At 46.1% G+C, this 20,394-nt stretch overlaps 2 protein-coding genes across 5 annotated transcripts in view; one reads left to right on the forward strand and one right to left on the reverse strand.

Moving 5' to 3' along the window:
- Positions 1 to 5,967: 5,967 nt before the first annotated feature.
- On the forward strand, positions 5,968 to 8,310 carry Zbtb3 (zinc finger and BTB domain containing 3). 3 transcript variants are annotated; one of them, XM_008837509.3, is made up of 2 exons: positions 5,968 to 6,001; positions 6,441 to 8,310. In XM_008837509.3, exon 2 carries the CDS (start codon positions 6,478 to 6,480, stop codon positions 8,035 to 8,037), a length of 1,560 nt encoding a protein of 519 aa, XP_008835731.1. In that variant the 5' UTR covers positions 5,968 to 6,001; positions 6,441 to 6,477; the 3' UTR covers positions 8,038 to 8,310. The 3 variants fall into 3 exon arrangements, with proteins under 3 accessions (XP_008835731.1, XP_029421457.1, XP_029421458.1); XM_029565597.1 differs by lacking the exon at positions 5,968 to 6,001 and adding an exon at positions 6,008 to 6,189; XM_029565598.1 differs by lacking the exon at positions 5,968 to 6,001 and adding an exon at positions 6,008 to 6,185.
- Positions 8,311 to 15,516: 7,206 nt separating this feature from the next.
- Ttc9c (tetratricopeptide repeat domain 9C) overlaps positions 15,517 to 20,394 on the reverse strand; it is a 13,345-nt gene continuing 8,467 nt past the window's right edge. For both annotated transcript variants that reach the window (XM_029565599.1, XM_029565600.1), the window contains one exon: positions 15,517 to 16,950. In XM_029565599.1, the coding sequence (XP_029421459.1) occupies positions 16,856 to 16,950 (95 nt within the window). In that variant the 3' untranslated portion in view covers positions 15,517 to 16,855. The remainder of the gene's footprint in view (positions 16,951 to 20,394) is intronic.

Raw genomic sequence — 20,394 nt, forward strand, 5'->3', positions numbered from 1 at the left:
AGCGAACATCACAGTTTGAGCTGATTCCTCTGCTTCTGGGTCATACGGAGTGAACCGCCGGAAGGCATCTTGTAACCTCTCTAAGTATGAAGCTGGGCTCTCTTCGGGCCCCTGTCTGACATCATAGACCTTAGACATATTGGTGGGTTTTCGAGCCGCCATTTTGAGACCCGCTAACAGAGTCTGGCAGTAGACCAGGAGCCTCTCCTTACCTTCTGCCATGTTGTAGTCCCAGTTGGGATGGCTAGGGGGAAAGCTGGCATTAATGATGCCTGGTTCTGTGGTAGGGTCCCTGGTAGGGCCCGGAACCAATTTTTGGGCTGCCTCCAGGATCCTGTTTGGCTCCTCAGTAGTGAACAGGACACTCAGGAGCTGGTGGCAATTGTCCCAGGTGGGCTGGTGAGTGAAGAGAACAGTTTCCAATAAGTTAATCAAGTCCCTGGGGTTTTCAGAGAAAGGCGCATTCTGTGAGGAAGGCTCACACCACTACACCGAGCTCTGCATCACAATAATAACCAGATAGGCTACCTGGCAGTCAATCCCCTTTCATTCTCTAATCCCCCACATCCAAAACATCCCTTGCCTTTCAAGATACTCCCTGATAGGAGGAGAGCAGTCAACCAGTAGATATCTAACTCATCTGAGGAAAAAGTTGGGTTTTGATGTCTCCTAACCAAGCCATTCAGAGCCCCTCAATCAGGGGATGAGAGCCCCTTACCTAATCTGATCTGGTCATTCCCTTCCAGTCCTACCCAGCTCTCCTGACAACAGCTGGCAGGCCTCTGAGAGAGTCAAAGATATACTTCACCCTGATCCAGAACAGGCATGTAGATCGCTTCCCAATGAGCCATCTTTGAGGCAAAAAGGAAACTCTCTGAAAAAGCTGTCAATTTAATAGCTAAAAGAGTGAATTTCAAACAGCCACCAGCACTGCTGCCTGCTGCTCCTTCCTAACTAGATACGATCTAGTTTCTAGAATCATCTCAGCCAAAGGTTGTTTTCCAGCCCCCTCATTTCCCCTTCCAGGGCCTGTCAAGGGCCTACCCACATTCATATAAACATCACACGCACGCATGCACAGACACTATTTTATAACAACACTGCAGTTCTCCTGACCCCTCCACTCTCACCACCCCCTTAGCTCCATCCCCTGCAGGTCCTGATACTAGGCACACATGTTTAATCCAAATCCCGTTTCCATTGGGTTTGTCAATGTCCTTGAGGCTCTTATGTGTTTTGAAAAGTCTCACCCACAGCAAGGAGACAAGGGTGCTCCATTTTCCCTGTGCACTGTCTTGGTTTGTACCCTCCATGCTCCTGTCTGGTATGGGAAGCAAGTTATTCAGTCTAATTCCTATCTTTTGACCCTGATTTCCTTGCTGCTCCCCAATCTAATTTCTCACCAGGAGCCCCTCATTCTCTCTTCCTTCTGTCCATGTCTTCTGTGTGTGTGTGGGGGGGGGTATATGTACGTATTCACGTACATGTGTTCTTGTTGTACCTCATCCACTGGACCCCAAAAAGACCATTGAGGACCCAACACACCAAAATGCAAAAGCAAAGGTTTATGGTTTATTTGGGCTTAAGCTCGGGCTCTCAGACCTCACCAACTCAATGGATCCGTGCTGAGAGCCCAGAGTAAGGGAGAGTGGAGCCTTTTATAGGTTTTAGACAAAGAGAGGAGGGGGATACTGAAGATACATTTTGGTTGTTTCAAGGAGCCCGCGCGCGCCAACATAATTTTAAACTGATTGGATGTATAAGATGTAGCCCTGGAAGTTTCTTATTGGTAGGTGCTATTCTCAGGGCTGTGGAATGTGCTGTTACCTGTGGGGCCAGGGGTCTCCATTTTTACCTTATAGGGCAGTTTTTATGCTCGGACTTGGTTAATATATAGTTTCCTGGAAGGAGGGGTATAGCAGGCAGGAGTCAGGGTTGACAGGGTATGTCTAGGCATGTCTAAAGCAGCAGCCAAGCATTTTACAGAAGCTAAAAGAGCAATTAGTGGGGGTCTGAAGGGATTGGGGGGTAGCGGGTAAATGAAGAGGGTCTCAGGGTTCTACATGATGGGACCCTGACCCCAGCCTTCCCTTCCCCACTTCAACCCTGACCAGCAGGAAGTAGCCAGACGAGAAACACCACCCCCTATCCTATAACACAAAAGGCTGGTCTGCAGATGACCCCCAGTGCAATAAAGCCTCACAAGAGAGGCCCTGAGGGCCCCCTTGCAAAACAGGAACTGGCCAGGCAGCTGCATTTAGAGCTGCATCAGCACAAAGCTGTTCCCTAGAAAATTTTAGAAGATAAACAGGCCACTGCATCCCAGACCTACTGCTGTAAGAGCTGTCTCAGTACAACTGCTTCCCCTGAAACTGTAATGGTTATTTTTACCACCTTCCAACTTCCCTCTAAGAACTTCCCCAGTAGTCAGAAGGTTGCTTTCTCTCCCCAGCTGAGCTGCCAGCCACCAGCAATCCTAAGAAATAAACTTTGCTTTGTTAGAGTCCTCCTGTATTTTCTGGGGCTATTCCCTGCCGGGCTTTTATCTAACAGGTTTAAGATGTTTGTACCTCCCCAGGGAAGGAATTTTCACATTATGCAGGTACTGAGGTTGTGGGCAACTGGCCTGCTCCAAAGCTTATGTTCCTAATATTCATTCTTATGTAAGATTCAGTCTGGACAAAGAAAGACTAGAGCATTGCCAAAGACTTGTTTCTGCTTCACAATGTGTGTACTTGGAGCCTAAGAGCTTAGAATAGTAGTTTTCCAAAGTGTGATCTGGAGAAAGAAACTTGCATGAATTTGATGGGATCTTCTTCCAGCTACACATCTGTGAGGCCAGATTTTCTTTATACGTGTCAATCAAAACCGTGATAGCTCAGAAACAGAAGTGGATGTGAGAATATAGCTGTCTTTTGTTAAGCCAAACATTACAGAAATTTTAAAAAATTTAATAACACTCTCACTACCTATTTCTTAGTTTAGGTAAACATAGCTTTTTGTAAAAAAAAAAAAAATTGAGGCAAGGGAAACTACAGCTCAAGTGGTTGTTGTATGATATGATTCCTGGGCAGACAAGAACAAACATCTACTCACCCCAGAGAGGGAGCCAAGGACAAACCAAAGAAACGTTAGCACCTAAGTCCCAACTTGATGCCCCAATGAGTTTACTGGGGTTCTGGACTTCCAGGAGCAGAAATGACTGAGACAGCTGCATCACGAAAGCCCACCCCAGTATGGGCCATAAATCATCTATGCTAGAAACCTGGAGTGCACTGTATAACTTCAAGGCAGCTCAACAGGTTGGAGTGTGTTTTATACAGACAGCTCAGTTGATTTATGCCCCTGACAAGCTGCTTGCCCAGTCGGAGAGTGGCTCTCAGCAATCCTTGCTGCCTACATAAGCTTGGAGAGGAAGCAACCTAGAGCATCTGGTCAGTTTCCAGGACTTCCTCAACTACTGAGTTGTTTACTTCCTGAGCTTAAAGAGCCTCCCTGCAGAATGGAATGTTTCACTTCCTTTTAGAACTTCTTGTGTCTTAAAGATCTTCCCCCAATATGGAAGGTTTTATCTTGTAGGAAATTGTTTACACAAAAGAAGGCATGCTTTGTATGAGCAAGGCCCTGGATTCAATCCTGAGCAAGAGATGAAATAATTTATATAGGGCATGGAGCTGTGTTTGGCATTCTGTTCTGTTTGGAGGCACGATCTTCTTTGTAGCCCTGAGTGACCTGAGATTTGCTATGGAGACCAGGTAGGCCTTGAGCTTTTAACAATTCTCTTGCTTTTGTCTCTGAAATATTGGGATTTCTTGTTACCAAGAGATGATGTTTAGTGCAGAGTGACAGGGAACTGAGATACTCCTGAAATCCTGTGCAGCACACTGCTGTAGGCAGACAAGACACAGGAATCACCTCAAAGCCCTTTCCTCTGCATACCTAGGGACTTAAAGATTTCTTAAGGCTGTTTGTGTGGCGAACACCTGTCTCAGTACTTGGGAGGTAGAAGGAAAAGGATCAGGAGTGCAAGGTCATCCTTGGCTACAATAGCAAGTTGGAGGCCAGTCTAAGCGAGGCCATGGTTTTTCTTCAGCCATGCTGGTACCTGCAGGGCAGGTGGAGACAGGAGCATTCCAAGTTTCAGGCCAACCTGGGCTCCATGTATAAATCTTATCTCAAAAAGGCAAAAAATAAGTGGATACATTGAAAAAAATCTGTCTTGGGACTTTATATTTTATTATTGGTCTTTTTGAGACAGGGTCTCCCTGTAGCCCCAGTTGGTCTGAACTCAACTGTGTAGACCAGGCTAGCCTGAACTCACAGAGTTCCTCCTGCTTCTGCCTCCCAAATGCTGGCATTAAAGGCAGGCACCACCATGCCTGGCCTGGGACTTTTTTTTCAAATTTTATTCATTATTTTTATTTTATGTGTATGTGTGTATTGCCTGCATGTAGGTAAGTGCACCTGTGTCATGCAATGCCCTCGGAAGACAGAAGAGGCTGTCAGATCGCTTGGAACTATAGTTACTGGACAGTTGTTAGCTGCCATGTGGGTGCTGGGATTCAAACCTGGGTCTTCTGCAAGAACACCCAGCGTTCTTAACTGCTGAGCCATCTCTTCAGTCTTGGCTTTAGACTTTTTTTTTTTAAGAATTTATTTTTAATTTATTTTTTTATTTTATTTGTATGAGTGTATTGGCTTGCATGTATGTGAGTGCACCCATGTCATGCATGCTGTGGAGGTCTGAAGAGGGCTTCAGAGTCCCCTGGAACTAGAGTTAAGGATGGTTCATAGCTGCCATATCGGTGCTGGGAATCGAACCCGGGTTCTCTGCAAGAGCAGTCAGTGTTCTTAACTGCTGAGCCAACTCTCCAGCCCCCGGGACTTTTTATTTTATATGTATTTAGCTGTGTTTCCTGCATGTATGTATGTGTACCTGGGGCCCACAGAGTCTAGAAGTGAGCACTGGATTCCTTGGAACTGGAGTTACATGTAGTTATAAGCCACTGTGCTTTATGTGCTGGGAACTAAACAGTCTTCTACAAAAACTTCAGGTACTCTTAACTGCTGAGCCATTCCTTGAGCCCTGACTTTTTATTTTTTGAGTCAAACTCTCATGTATCCTAGCCTGGCTTCAGAAAGATCACCTTGAACTTCTGACCCTCCTGTCTCCACCTCCAGAGTTATTAGGATTACAGGCATGCATCATTGTCTTATTTCGAAGTCCTGGGATGGGAAAAGGGATGGAAACTAGGGTTTTATGCATGCTATGCAAGGCACTTTATTTTTGAGACAGGGTTTCTCATGGCCTGGGATGAATTATATCCTCGGACTTCTACCTCCGGAATTCCAGTATTACAGGTGTGCACCACCACATACTGCTTTTGGGAGGTTCTCCATCCTACTCCTGTGCTTCCTACAGAACCTGCCTAGGAGACAGTCCATCTTCATCGTTAAGTTGATTAGAGTTCAGGCTAAGAACACCACATCAGCAATCCCGAAGGTACTGAGCCTTGGGGCCCCGTGCGCTTTCCGAGGAAGGGACCTGCAGAGGCAAGCCGCACTTTACTGCCACGGTCTCGGGACAGCGTGGTCCAGGCCCAGAGACTGCAGGCTACCACACCAGCCAGTCCTTTCTCATCCCGAAGCCACTCCGCAGCAGAGTCAAGTTACTCCCACACTCTGCACAGCTGCCAACATCGGGCCCCACCTAGGCGAGTCCCCGCCCGCCCAGGTCCCAGGTAAATGGAGTTCGGCCAATCCCGAAGGCTCTAGGGCAAAGAAGGCGGGCGGTGGGGGAAAAGTTTAGGACAGGACTGTCCACCAATCCTGCGCCTCGGTGTCTGAGCAATGGCAGCGACTGCCCATTTGGAGAGCGGGTCACCGAGGGGCGGGGCAATATGCGGTGGACCAATCCACGACCAGAGAGGGCGGGCTTGAGCCAATCAAGACAGAGGAGGTGGGAAGGGGCGGAGCTCGTCTGGTGGCTGCTAGGTCGTGGGTGAGGGACCAGCTTTCTCTGTTAGCTCCGACGCGGGGAGTCCTTGGCCCCCGGAATGCGAGAGGGAGAGGCGCAGGGGGCTCCGGGAGCGGGGCGTGGAGCCATCGCCCGGGAAAGCTGGGGCGCCAGAGTCCTAGTTGGAGGCTCCACTGGAAACCACCGGCAGGGCATTGAGGAAGCGAAGGCTGGTCAGGGGGCGGGACTTCCGGGGGCAGGGCTTTTTCGAACAGGGGCGGGGACGATTCCTACGGTTGGGTCTGGGAGGGCGGAGCCAACAGGTCTTTGGGTGGGACCTAGGAGAAAAAAGAGCAGTTAACTGAAACCAGGTCTTGGGGTGGGGCCTGGGTTGCCAAAGGCCTTAGGATGACAAACCCTGGTTAAGGGCTGACTTGAGGTTGTGAGGAACTTACTTGTCCTAATCCACTGTTTTTCTTCCCAGGGACCTTTCTTGGGCACCCTTCCCTTCTTGGGGTGCTATGGAGTTCCCAGAACACAGTCAGCAGCTGCTGCAGAGCCTCCGGGAGCAGCGGTCCCAGGGTTTCCTTTGTGACTGCACTGTGATGGTTGGCAGTACCCAGTTCTTGGCCCATCGGGCTGTGCTGGCCTCCTGCAGCCCCTTCTTCCAGCTTTTTTACAAGGAGCGGGAATTGGACAAAAGGGATCTGGTGTGTATTCACAATGAAATCGTCACAGCCCCAGCCTTTGGGTTGCTTCTGGACTTTATGTATGCTGGCCAGCTGGCACTTAGGGGTGATACTCCTCTAGAGGATGTGCTAGCAGCTGCCAGCTACTTGCACATGAACGACATTGTCAAGGTGTGTAAGCAACGGTTGCAAGCCCGGGCTCTGGCAGAGGCGGACAGCACCAAGAAGGAGGAGGAAATTAACTCCCCTAGTTTGGAGTTTTTGTCAGGCACTTCTCGTGGCCCTCAGCCTTCGTTGGCCTCTGCTGAGCCGTCAGTCCGCTGGAGCAAAGAGGAGTGGAAGGGCCCAGCTACTCCCTTACCTATTGCCCGTCCCGCAGATGAGCCTCCAGTGCCTGGTGGGGCTGACACAACACAACCCAGCATGGAGATTGACTCACCACATCTACGGGCACCTCCCCCACCAGTGGCTGAAGTCTCTGTCTCTCTGGCCAGTCCCAGTAGCTCCACAGAGACCATTCCTGTAAACTACTTCTCTTCTGGCCTCCCAACAGTTTCGGTGGAGCCCTTGACCCCTCTTGATGTGGTTCCTGAGAGTCTGAGGGTGGTGGAACCAAGAGATACTGGAGGACCCTTGCAAGGCTTCTATCCACCAGCTCCAGTCCCAGCCCCAGCCCCTGCCCCAGCTCCAGCCCCATCCCAAGCTCCGCCCCCAGTTGAAGCTGAGCTGGTCCAGGTGAAAGTAGAAGCTATTGTTATCTCTGATGAGGAGACTGATGTGTCTGAGGAGCAGTCTCAAGGACCTGAAGGACTCTTCCCACCCAGAGGAGCAATGTATGGGGGGCAGCCCTCACAGCCAGAGGCTTTTGAGGAGCCGGGGCCAACAGGACTAGAGGAGGTGGGACCAAGTGATCATTTCTTGCCTCCAGAACCTCATCTACCCTATCATCTGCTGCCAGGTCCAGGGCAGTATCATCGAGGACTGGTGACTTCACCCCTGCCTGCACCACCAGCTCTGCATGAGCCCCTTTACCCACCATCTGAGTATGAAGCTGCCCCAGGAAGCTTTGGCGGTTTTACCGAGGATGTTCCCACCTGTAAGACATGTGGAAAGACCTTTTCATGCTCTTACACCCTACGGCGACATGCCACAGTGCACACTCGTGAGCGACCCTATGAGTGCCGCTACTGCCTGCGTAGCTACACGCAGTCAGGGGACTTGTACCGCCACATCCGCAAGGCTCACAATGAGGACCTGGCCAAACGCAGCAAACCAGATCCGGAGGCTAGTTCCGTTCTAGGGGTGCAGCCCCTCTCTGGCTCCCAGACAGAGAGACAAGGCAGTGGTGGTGGAGGACCACCCAAAGATTTTATACTTGGTCCCAAAAATTAGCACCTGGGGGTGCATGAGCAGATGCCAGGCCTGCTCTTGCCACCCTCAGATGGTCACACAGAAGGTTGGAGGCATCTCGTCAGCACCAGGTGACAGAATGAAGGTTCTTCTCAGACCAAAAGGACGTGGCCTTTGTTCTGTCCAGCCAGACAGCAGGACTTGACAGGGCAGAGCAGGTCAGCCAGCATTCTCCCAGGGCACTGGGAATTGTCCTGAGGTGTAACTGTTTATTTCATTATGGAATATAAAATTACAGTGAAATTATTTCTTTGAGCTGTGGTTGGCTGATTTCTTCCTCAAATCTTCATGCCATCATATCTGTCATCTAGGTCCTGTATCTGACACCTGTTCTTGTTAAGCATGGGGGTCTGATGCTCAGGAGGAAATGTGAGCGAGGCAGTGGGCAATTAGACTTGACTTAGGAAAAGTATATGAATTGGGCAATCTTATGGCTTGTAATCCAACTTTTTTGTGTGCTGGGCTGTGTTGGGTGCCTCATACACTCACTTAACCCTCAGCAACATTGTGGGGGTGTTAGCCCCCACCATCTCCTTTCACAGTCAAGGAAACTTGAGACTTAAGATTCAGGTTCATTTGTTCAAGGACACAGAGCTGGTTAAGGAGAGAGCCAGGATTTGAACCTGGCTTGTGACTCCAGACACTATGTATCCTGTACTGGTTTAAAACATTGTTCAAGGTAGGTTACTCAACTAGTTTTCTTATACTTTTGATTGTATGGTTTTGTCCCTTTGTCACCTCTACTTTGAACCTGGAAAGACCTCTGGTTGTTTTTACAACAAGCTGTATTGATAGCTTGAAATTTTTGCCTATATGCTGTGAATGTGAATTGAGGTCTCTGAAGATGAGAAACAGATGGGAGAAAATAGTAAGGCCTGTGGCGGTGACTTGTGGGGGGAGGTTGATAGCCTGTGGTGGTATTGAAATGGCAGCTGCTTGGGAAAGGAAAGAAGGAAATCCCAGGATATTTTTTTTATTTTATTTTATTTTTTTTTGGTCTTTTTGAGACAGGGTCTCCCTGTAGCCCCAGCTGTCCTGGAACTCATTATGTAGACCAGGCTGGCCTTGAACTCACAAAGATCCACCTGCCTCTGCCTCCCGAGTGCTGGGATTAAAGGTGTGCGCCACCACGCCCGGCTAATATTTTATTTTTATTTTATGTGTATACATGTATTGCCTGCGTGTATGTGAGTGCACCCATGTCGTGCAATGCCATGGAGGTCAGAAGAAGGCTTCGGATTCACCTGGAACTGGAGTTAAGTACGGTTTGTAACTGCCATATGGGTGCTGGGAATCGAACCTGGGTCCTCTGCAAGAGCAGTCAATGTTCTTAACTGCTGAGCCATCTCTCTAGCCCCCTTATGAGATCTTTTTAAAAAAATATTACTTTTAGCTGGGCATGGTGGTGCACACCTGTCATCCCAGCACTCAGGAGGCAGAGGCAGGTGCATCTCTGTGAGTTCAAGGCCAGCCTGGTCTACATAGTGAGTTCCAGGACAGCTGGGGCTACAGGGAGACCCTGTCTCAAAAAGACCAAAAAAAAAAAAAAATTTTTTTTTATGTGTATGAGTGTATTGCCTGCATATAGGTAGGTGTACCCATGTCATGCAGTGCCTCTGGAGGTTAGAAGAGGCATTGGATCCCTGGAACTGGAGTTACAAATGGTTGTTAGCTGCCACGTGGGTGCTGGGAATCAAACCTGGGTTCTCTATAGAACACTCAGTGTCTTAACCACTGAGTCATCTCTCCAGCCCCCCATGAGAAGATCTTAAAGTTATCTAATCTCACTTTTAATTCCAAAAATGTGGGGCAGGGGACTGAGCTCAGTGGTAAAGTGCTTGCTTATAACATAGCATGCCTAAGGTCCTGGGTTTGGGCCCCAGCACCCGCAAAAGACAAAGTGTGATGAAAACAGCCTTCAAAGGCTTAAACTAGCCACCTAAGTTTCTACAGGTGGTTAGTGGCAATGGAGACAGTAAAGAAATGGGAGTTTGGGGTGTTGAGGTGGGATGAGAGTGCTGCTCCATGTGAGTGAGGCATCTTCCCAGGCTGTGAGGGGTGGAGCTATAGCATGGACTCATTGGGTGCCCTACAGACCTCTGCTCTTGGCACACAAGGACCTAAGTGCAAATAAAAAGCAGGAAGGAAAACAGGAAAAGGGCAAAATACAAGTAAATTTTCTGAATTTCTGCTCCCACTTTTTGAGTCCCTGTGTCATATTCAGAACCGTGAACTCTTCCTCCCAAGCTACTGGTTTTGAGATATAAGGAAAATGAATGGGGAAGATTTGGCCAAACAAAGCTCCTTCAACAAGTCATATGGGAAGCAAGAGTTGATGCTTAACATTTCTACTGCTGAATGAATTGTAAAGCCAAGTACAGTGGCAACTACCTGTAGTCCTAGCGACTTGGGAGTCTGAGGCAGCTAATCTGGGCCAAAACAGACCCTGTGTTCTCTCCAAAGAAAGAATGAATTATATACTTGCCATACTCCTTTTCCTTGTTTCCCTTTTTTTTCTTTTTTGAGACACGGTCTCATGTAGCCTAGGCTGGCCTTAAACTTGCCAAGTCAATGAGGATGGTTGGCCTTGGCCTCCTTCCTGATCCACTTGCCTCAACTTCCCCAATTCTGGTATTATAGGTGTATACCCCTGTTTCCAGCTCCTTGGTCTTTTCAGACAGGGTCTTGCTATCTAGTCCAGGCTAGCTTGACTCTCTAGATCTTGCTGCATTCTGCCTTAGCCTTACCAGAACTGGGATTATAGAGTGGGCCACTAGGCCCAGCTCACATTCCTTATATTGGACTATCTTTCTAATATTTTATTTATTATTATTATTTTGGTCTTTTTGAGACAGGGTCTCCCTGTAGCCCCAGCTGTCCTGGAACTCACTATGTACACCAGGCTGGCCTTGAACTCAGAGATACACTTGCCTCTGCCTCCCAAGTGCTGGGATTAAAGGTGTGTGCTACCATGCCCGGCTATAAATTGGTGTTTTAACCAACCGATGCTTAGTAAGGTCTAATCCATTAAGAAAGGGCTAAAGGATATTAATTACTGAAGTAAGGTTCTATCACATCAACTGGCTAGTAGAGACAAACAATCTGAGTAATTCAGTCCTCAGCCCCCATAATAATGCATTTCAGAAGCTCAAACAGAAGAGGGCTTCGGATTCCCCTGGAACTGGAGTTGAGGATGGTTCGTAGCCACCATGTGGGTGCTAGGAATTGAACCTGGGTCCTGTGCAAGAGCAATCAGTGCTCTTAACTGTTGAGGCATCTCTCCAGACCATGGAGTAACTATCTTTCAAATGGCTTCTAATTTTGTTAAAATATTTTATGTTTATTTTATGTGTGTGAGTATATTGCCTGTATGTAAGTGCAACTGTGTCATGCAATGCCTGAGGACGTCAGAAGAGGGCATCAAATCCCTTGGAACTAGAGTTCCAGACTGTTGTTACCCAACATGTGGGTGCTGGGAACCAAACCCAGGTCCTCTGCAAGAGTTGTCGGTGCTCTTAACTGCTGAGCCATCTCTCCAGACCCCAGCTTCTAATTTTATTTATGCAATGTTTTACTGCCTTAAATTCTTTCATGAAAGAGGGAAAGCTATAAATAATACAGTAAGAATTATTCTAGGTGAGTAGAACACGTTTCCCAGTCGTACCTACAGTAAATATCATAATACCTGTAAAAATCAATTGTCAAGTCAGGCATGGTGGCAATACACCTTTAATCCCAGCACTCAGGAGGCAGAGGCAGGTGGATCGCTAAATACCAGTCCAGCCTGATATACAAAGTGAGGTCCAGGCCAGTCAGGGCTACATAGTGACACCCTGTCTCAAATAAAAGAATAAATTGGCTTCAAAATGATAGATTTTATGGTCTGTGATTCTCACGTAAAAGAACTTGGGGGAAGCCCGGTGTCATGGCGCACACCTTTAGTCCCAGCATTTGGGACGCAAAGGTGGGCGGATCTCTGTGAGTTCAAGGCCAGCCTGGTCTACCTAGCAAGTTCCAGGCCAGCTGGGGCTACAGGGAGACCCTGTCTCAAGAAATAAAGAAGTTAGGGAAGGGGGCAGAGTGTTAGACAGAAATGGGAAAAAATGTGTTGGCTTAAAACATCAATTTCTAAAAAGGCATAATGTCTTTACAAGTATATGAACTAGATAACAATTTCTCTAGATAATCTGGAGAACACAGTAACCATTGGGCTAGCTGAGGTTACAACCATGTGCAATACTCAACTGAAGAGGCCATGGGCCAGGGGTATAACTCAGTGGGAGCATACTTGCCTAGCATGCATGAAGCCCTGTATTCTATCCCTAGCTCAGAAGAAAAAATATATCTTATATATTTGAAATCAGGTGAGTGGCACATACTTGTAGTTCCAGTCACTTGGGAGTCTCAAGCAGAAGGATCACTTGAGCCCAGCGGACAGAGGTCAGCCTGGACAACTTAGGGAGAACCTTTGTATAAAGAAAAGACAGCTAGAGGCTGGAGAAATGGCTCAGCAGTTAAGACCACTGGCTGCTCTTGCAGAGGACCAAGGTTTGGTTCCCAGCAACCAAATAGTGGCTAACAACTGTCCAGAACTCCAGCTCTAGGGGATTTGACACCCTCTTCTGACCTCCATGGGCAGTACATGACATGGGTGCACTTATACACATGCAGGCCAAACACTCGTACACAAAATAAATTAAAAAGTAAAAAAAAATAGCCAAGTGTGGTAGTGCACATCTTTAATCCCAGCACTTGGGAGGCAGAGGCAGGAGGATCTCTGTGAGTTCAAGGCCAGCCTGGTCTACCTAGTGAGTTCCAGGACAGCTGGGGCTACAGGGAGACCCTGTCTCAAAAAGACCTCCAAAAAAAGATAGTTGGGTCTGATGGGTTTACACCTATAATCTAGCAGTTGGGGGACTGACACCAGAGAAGTGTCATGAGTTCAAGACCAGCTTGGACTACAGAGTGATACCCTGTTTTTTTTTAAAGATAAATTTAAAATATATTGAAGTAATTATTTAGGGGCTGATGCTGAGGATCAAACCCAGAGACTTGCACAAGCAATGCAAGTGCTCACCACAGAGCTACACCCTTAGCCCTGGCATATTGATGAAATATTAGTAGAGGTAACATGTAAGCAGAGATTTAGGCAAAACTGTGAAGGTGGTAGGTCTCAGTTTAGGAATTACTATCCCTTATGTACCAAGGTGTGATCCTCCACATACACCAGGAAATCTTTCTCTTCATTCACAATCTTCAAATCTGGTATGGAAATGATTAAAACCTGGCAAAGCAAGCAACCGCTCCCTCCATGAATTCTGAGTACAGAGATTTCTAGATCCTCCCTGGCTGACTCCTTCAAGATGCAGGCTTGTCAGAGTCCTCAAGACCTGGGTGGGAATGCCTTCCTTTGCCTACTTCAGTAACGTCTCCATTAGGAGCTGGGCTTCAAAAGGAAACAGAAATATAAGCCTGACCACTGTACTACCTCCCAAGAGGGCTAAGAGGGTTAGTCAAGTAAATGTCTAAGATATATTTGTAAATATCAGTTTTATTTTTTCCTCATTGATGCAGAAGACACTTACTTTAAGAACTTTTTGTAATGAAACAGAACACCAGAAAGTAAAACCAACTCCAAGGGAAACATGCGACATGACAAAAACTTTAAATTTTGAAAAGTACAGTAAGGCAGACTATTCAAGGGCAGAGTGACAACCAGATTTTGCAGTAGGACAGAGATTGGACTTAAAGTGATTCCAACGAAACTGACAGGGATTTAGAGTCAAGGTCAGTGAGTGGAAGATTACTAAGAAACATCAAGGATACAAGATTTCTCGCTAACATGACATTATAGGATTCACCATGACAAAATTTTGTCAAACCAGTTTGACAATTTTGTTTACCTATTTATTTGGACTTTTTTTTTTTTTTTTTTTTTTTTTTTGGTCTTTTTGAGACAGGGTCTCCCTGTAGCCCCAGCTGTCCTGGAACTCACTATGTAGACCAGGCTGGCCTTGAACTAACAGAGATCCTCCTGCCTCTGCCTCCCAAGTGCTGGTACTACAGGCGTGCGACACCATGCCCAGCTCTTAATTTGGACTTTTTGAGCTATGATTTTACTAGGTAGCCCTGGGTAATGGAACTCAATATGTAACCCAGACTGGTCCTTATTTATTTTTTAAGATAGGGTCTCCCTGTAGCCTCAGCTGCCAAGGCCATGCTCAGCTCTGGACTGCTGTTGAACTCATAGCAATCCTCCTGCCTAAGCTCCCTGAGTGCTAAAATACAGGCATGTCCCACTACCTGGCTAAGTTTAGCAACCGAAGAGGCTTGGAGAAGAATGGAATATTCACTTTTGTTAGTTCTGTCTTTCGAATTTGTTGTTGTTTGTTTTGAGACAGGATCTCCTTGTTTATTTTTTTTATTATTTTTTTTTTTTTAGCCCCAGCTGGCCTGCAAGTTGCTATGTACACCTGGCTGGCAGCCTTGAACTCACAGAAATCCACCTGCCTCTGCCTCCCAAGTGTTGAGACTAAAGGTGTGCGCCACCAAGCCTGGCAACAGGGTCTCCTTGTAGCCCAGGCTGGCCTGGAATTATATGTATTCTCTAGTCTGGACTATACCTCAAAATCTGCCTGCCTCTACCTCCAGAGTACTGGAATTAAAGGCATACCCACCACACACTATAACCTTGAAATTTTTGAGACTATTTGGTAGAAAACTTTTTGTTGTACCCTCATGAGTATGTTATTTAAATTATAGGAGAGAGGGCCTGGAGAGATGGCTCAGTGGTTAAGAGCACTGACTGCTCTTGCAGAGGACCCGGGTTTGATTCCCAGCACCCACACGGCAGCTACTAAACATCCTTAACTCCAGTTCCAGGGGAAGCGGAGCCCTCTTCTGACCTACGAAGCACTGCATTACATGGGTGCGCTCACATACACGCAGGCAGTACACTCATACACATAAAATAAAAATGATAAATAAAATATTTTTTAAAATGATAGGAGAGAACAAAGAAATCAACTCATTGAGAGAATATGGGTGTCACAAATAAACTAGGTTGGAGGCTGGAGAGATGGCTCTGCGGTTAAGAGCACTGGCTGCTCTTACAGAGGACCCAGGTTCGATTCCCAGCACCCACTGGCAACAAGCAATGGTCTATAACTCTAGTTCCAGAGGATCCAATACCCTCTTCTGACCTCCATGGGCACTGCATGCATGGGTGCACTTATATACATGCAGGCAAAACTCATTCACATCAAAGAGTAAACAGGGTTAATGAGCCTCCCAGAGGCAGGACTGCACTAGATCTGCACCCTGTACCCACAGCAACACAAGCTTCCCCAGGGTTCCATCACGTGCTTCCAAGGCACTTAGCAATAACAGCCTCTCACTATTTCCTTTCTCTGTGAGGATTTGAGCTCTTGCAAAACACAGAGTGACAGATAAAGATAAGACTTGTGTTTTTATCATGCTTTATTATGGTACTGTTTCAAGAAGACATGGAAATGTCCTTCCCATGTCTTTCAGGAAAATGAACACACCTTAGATATGTATCTCTTAAAACAGTTATCAGCTGGGGTTGCAGCTCAATGACAGGGCATGTGCCTAGCATGTGCTAGGACATATGTTCAATCCCCAGCACCACAGAAAACAAAGACAACTCCCCAAAAATCAACACTTAGATATTTATTTGGCATGAGGATAGAGGGTTATTAACTACTTAAATGCTTAATTTCAGAAGCTTTTTTCTTGAAACAGGGTCTCATATATCCCAGGCAGTAACTCCAGAAATTTAAAAAGATAATAGCTTAATGAAAAAATAAATAAATATGTCAATGATCTGAGTGTAAGCAACAGCAAGCAAGGGCTAGAAATTACCAGGAGAAAAAAGAAGAGAGATACTTTTTTCTTTTCTCCAGTGCTGGGAATTAAGCCCAAGGCTCTATGACTAAGTTATATCCCTAGCCTGTGAGCTTTTCAGACAAGATCTCACTATGTAGTTATGACTGGCCTTGAACTCACTAAGTAGTCCAGGTTGGCCTGGAACTTGTGATACTCCTGGTTTAGACTCCAAGTGCTGGGACTCTAGCCATGTCCCATCACTCCTGGCTAGAAAGATACTTTGGGGAAGGCTGAAGAATCTGTATGTATGTGGAATATTAAAGGAGAATTAAGGAATTAATTTAAATAACAAAAAAGTTCGGGTTTGTTTGCTGCTTTGCTGTACTACGAATCAGGCCTAGGGCCTTCTACATGCTAGGCAAGCAATCTACCACTGAGCCACATCCCCAACCCCAAAATGACTAATTTCAAATCTCTCATGTAAATATACTTAAGTCCAATTTATAATTATATATTTTCACAAAAAAATATATTTCCCACTAGGAGAACAAAGACATCTGAGGAAACACAAGAAGCTCTAACCGCCCATCCTAACTACGTAGTCCTTTACTAGCCTTCTCCTCTGTATATGACCACATCTTAACATCTCATTGAAATCTATGCCACAAAGATGGTTAATTCTACCCACAGCTGATGAATGCTTTCTGGTCCACTTCTCAGGGCAAATATTCTCAAAAATAATATGGACTGGAAGCTATACAAATATACGGATGGATAGACAGTAAAAGATATAGACGTCTAAGCAGCAAAGAGCTGTGCAGAACAGGAAAAACAGAAATCCACCTGGGTCAGAGGTACAGGGTGAATTTCTCTTGCTGAGGCTCAGGTTTCCCCCTTGATGGGTCTTTAGTGATCCACTTGAGTTCCAATGGAGAAGCATCTTTTTTCTTCGTTAACCAAACATGCCCAGGTACAGCTGCTTCTCTTTCCTATGGTACCTCCCAAGTTCCGACTGTGTCAAGTGGAGGTACCGCCGGACATTGGCATCTTTGGAGGTAACACAGAAGGCAATTACAGACAGATCACAACGACTCACTGGACAGGACAGCGTTGTTAGCACACTCCCCACTATTTCCTCTTTCCAAAGTTGGAATATATCACAATTTAATCTATTACTTAATAGTAATAGATTAATTAAAAAAATATTTTATTGGGCCAGGTGTGGTGGCGCATGCCTTTAATCCCAGCACTCTGGAGGCAGTAGCAAGTGGATCTCTGTGAGTTCAAGGCCAGCCTGGTCTACATAGCAAGTTTCAGGACAGCTGGAGCTATAGGGAGTCTGTCTCAAAAAAAGGCAAAAAAAGGCTGGAGATGGCTCAGTTTGAATCCTAGCACCCATAAGGCAGCTAACAACTGTCTGTAACTATAGTTCCAGGGGATCTGACAGCCTCTTCTGACCTCCTTGGGCACTGCACGACACAGGTGCACTTCCCTACATGAAGGCAATTCATGCATACACATAAAAAAAATAATAAATAAAAAAGAAAAAGGAATTTATTAAAATATTATTGTAGAGTTCTTAAAGATACTATTCAAATAATTAGCACCTTAGTTTTTAAAAAATTTTTAATTTAAAACTTTTTTTTGAAATGCAAGGTTCCATGTAGTAAAGGCTACTTTTCAAGTTGCTATCCAGTTTGGATGATCTTGAACATCTCTTCTGATCTTCCTGCCTCCACCTTCCAAGTGCTAGGAGATCACACGCATACATCACCATACTCAATTTTATTCATGGCTTATGATCCAACCCAGGACTTCAAGCACACTAGGCAAGGTCTCTACCAACTGAGCTACGTACTCAGCAAAGTTGGTTTTTTTTATATTTTATTATTTTTATTTTATGTGTATGAGTGTATTGCCTGCATGTATGTGAGTGTACCTGTGTTGTGCAATGCCTCAGAGGTCAGAAGAGGGCTTTGGAGTCCCCTGGAACTGGAGTTAAGGACAGTTCATAGCTACCATGTGGGTACTGGGACTCGAACCCAGGTCCTCTGCAAGAGCAGTCAGTGCTCTTAACTGCTGAGCCATTTGTCCAACCCCTTAAATTCTTTTTTATTTATTTATTTTTATTTTATGTGTATGAGTGTATGCCTGCGTATATCTAAGTGCACCGGTGTCGTGCAATGCCCAGGGAGATCAGAACAGGGCGTTGGATCCCCTGGAACTGGAGTTAACAGTTGTTAGCTGCCATATGGATGCTGGGAATAGAACCTGGTCCCCCTGCAAGAAAAGCCAGGGCTCTTAACCACCAAGCCATCTCTCCAGCCCCAATTCTTTCTTTTTTGAGATGTAGTCTCACTGAATTGCCTAGGTTGGTCTTGAATTTGTGGGCTCAAGTGACTTTCCTGCTTCAACTTCTCAGTGTAGGTGGGACCACAGATGTGTCCCAGCATGCCCAATTAGTGGTGCTCTATCTACCTTAAGGCAAGAAACCAGAAGAAATGGCTCACCTATCTTTATTAGTTCATAGTGGCTTTGACATTCGTTTAAGTTAGTGAAGGCAGGAGACTGGAGACTCTGTCTCTAGATTCTAGCTTCTTTAAGATGAAAAAGGGGAGCTGGACAGATAGCTCAACAGTTAAGAATCCTGGCTGCTCTTGTAAAGAATCTGAGTTCGATTCCCAGCACCTACATGGTGGCTAAGGACCAGATTGTAACTCCAGTTCCATGGGAATCTAACACCCTCTTCTGACCTCAGGCATTGCTCGACATGGGTGTACTTACATATATGCAGGCAGTATACTCATACACATAAAATTAAAAAAAAAAAAAAAAAAAAAAATAAAGAATGAAAAAAGGGAGCCAGGTATGGTGGTATACACCTTTAATCCCAGCACTCAGGAGGCAGAGGCAGGCAGATCTCTGCAAATTCATGGCCAGCCTGGTCTATATAGGCAGTTCCAGGCCACTCGGGGCTACATAGTGAGATCTTGCCTCAAGAAACAAAATAAAACTAAACTAAACAAACAAACAAACAAAACAAAAAAGCAAAAAGAAGAGGGGAGAAAATATTCAGGGTCAAACTAACCAGCACAGGACTGAACCAGCCACCTGCTTCATAACATCCTTTCTGAAAACGAAGTGCCAAATCTGAAATCTCTCAGTCAGCGGCCTCTTTTTCTAGGTCATACCTGGTGCTAGCTGAGCTAAAAGAGACAGTAATAGGTAAAACAAAGGCCAGCTCCTAGAGAGCAGGCCGAGTGAAGATTATCAAGTGTGTGCGTGTATGCATTGGGATGCATAGCCATACTCTTTTTTTTTTATCTTTTTGAGACAGGGTCTCCCTGTAGCCCCAGCTGTCCTGGAACTCACTATGTAGACCAGGCTGGCCTTGAACTCACAGAGATCACCTGCCTCTGCCTCCCAAGTGCTGGGATTAGAGGCGTGTGCCACCATGCCTGGCATACAGCCATGATCTTAAAAGTCCTTGAAAAAAATGTTTTAGGGGCTGGAGAGATGGCTCAGCAGTTTAGAGCACTGACTGCTCTTGCAGAGGACCTGGGTTCGATTCCCAGCATCCACATGGCAGCTACGAACCATCCTTAACTCCAGTTCTAGGGGAATCCGAAGCCCTCTTCTGACCTCCTTGGCACTGCATGACACAGGTGCACTCACATACATGTAGGCAATATACTCATACACATAAAATAAAAATAAAATATTTTAAAAAATATATTAGAGCTAGGTGTGATGACATACAATTATAACCCCAGCACTTGGGAAATGGGTCAGGACTTAAAGGCTAGCTGTGCTACAAACTGAGTTTGAGGCCAACCTGAGCTATATTAGACACTGTCTCCAAAAACTAAAAAATAAAATTCTATCATGAGCTGGGCATGGTGGCACACATGTATAATTCAAGTACTCAGGAGAATCATAAGTTCAAAGGCCAGCCTGGGCAATAAATAGGGTCCCAGGCTGATTTGGGCTTAATGGTAAGATTCTGTCTCAAAACCCCAAAATAGGCTAGGCATGGTGGCACATACTTTTAATCCTAGCACTTAGGAGGTGGAAGCAGAGGCATGAGGTAAGTTCCAGGTTAGCCAGAGAAACCCTGCCTCAAACACACACACACACACACACACACACACACACACACACACACACACACATAAAAAAACAAAACAAAAACCCCAAAGAAAATTTTATAAGGCCATGGGTGTAGAGTGTGCGTGCATGCGTGCGTGTGTGCAATGTGCAATGTCCTGAGTAGGTTTTCTGGCAACAAAACAGAAAGAGGGTGGTAGTACTTTACATACACATCAAAAACAGGCTGGGAACTCATGGTGCTAGAGCATTTGCATGGTGTGCATGAGGCTATGAATTAGAACACACAGCAAAACAAACCAACCAAAAAGCCAGGCGCGCACGCACACACCCCCCCCCACCCCCCCCACCCCACACACCCTGCATGTATACAGAGCTGGCAGA

The sequence above is a fragment of the Nannospalax galili genome, unplaced genomic scaffold (assembly GCF_000622305.1).
Source record: "Nannospalax galili isolate Female #2095 unplaced genomic scaffold, S.galili_v1.0 scaffold818, whole genome shotgun sequence".
NCBI classification, from domain to species: domain Eukaryota; kingdom Metazoa; phylum Chordata; class Mammalia; order Rodentia; family Spalacidae; genus Nannospalax; species Nannospalax galili.

What these genes read in the sequence shown, in the direction of transcription:
- Zbtb3 (XM_008837509.3), top strand. Translation starts at nt 6,478, where the DNA reads ATGGAGTTCCCAGAACACAGTCAGCAGCTGCTGCAGAGCCTCCGGGAG.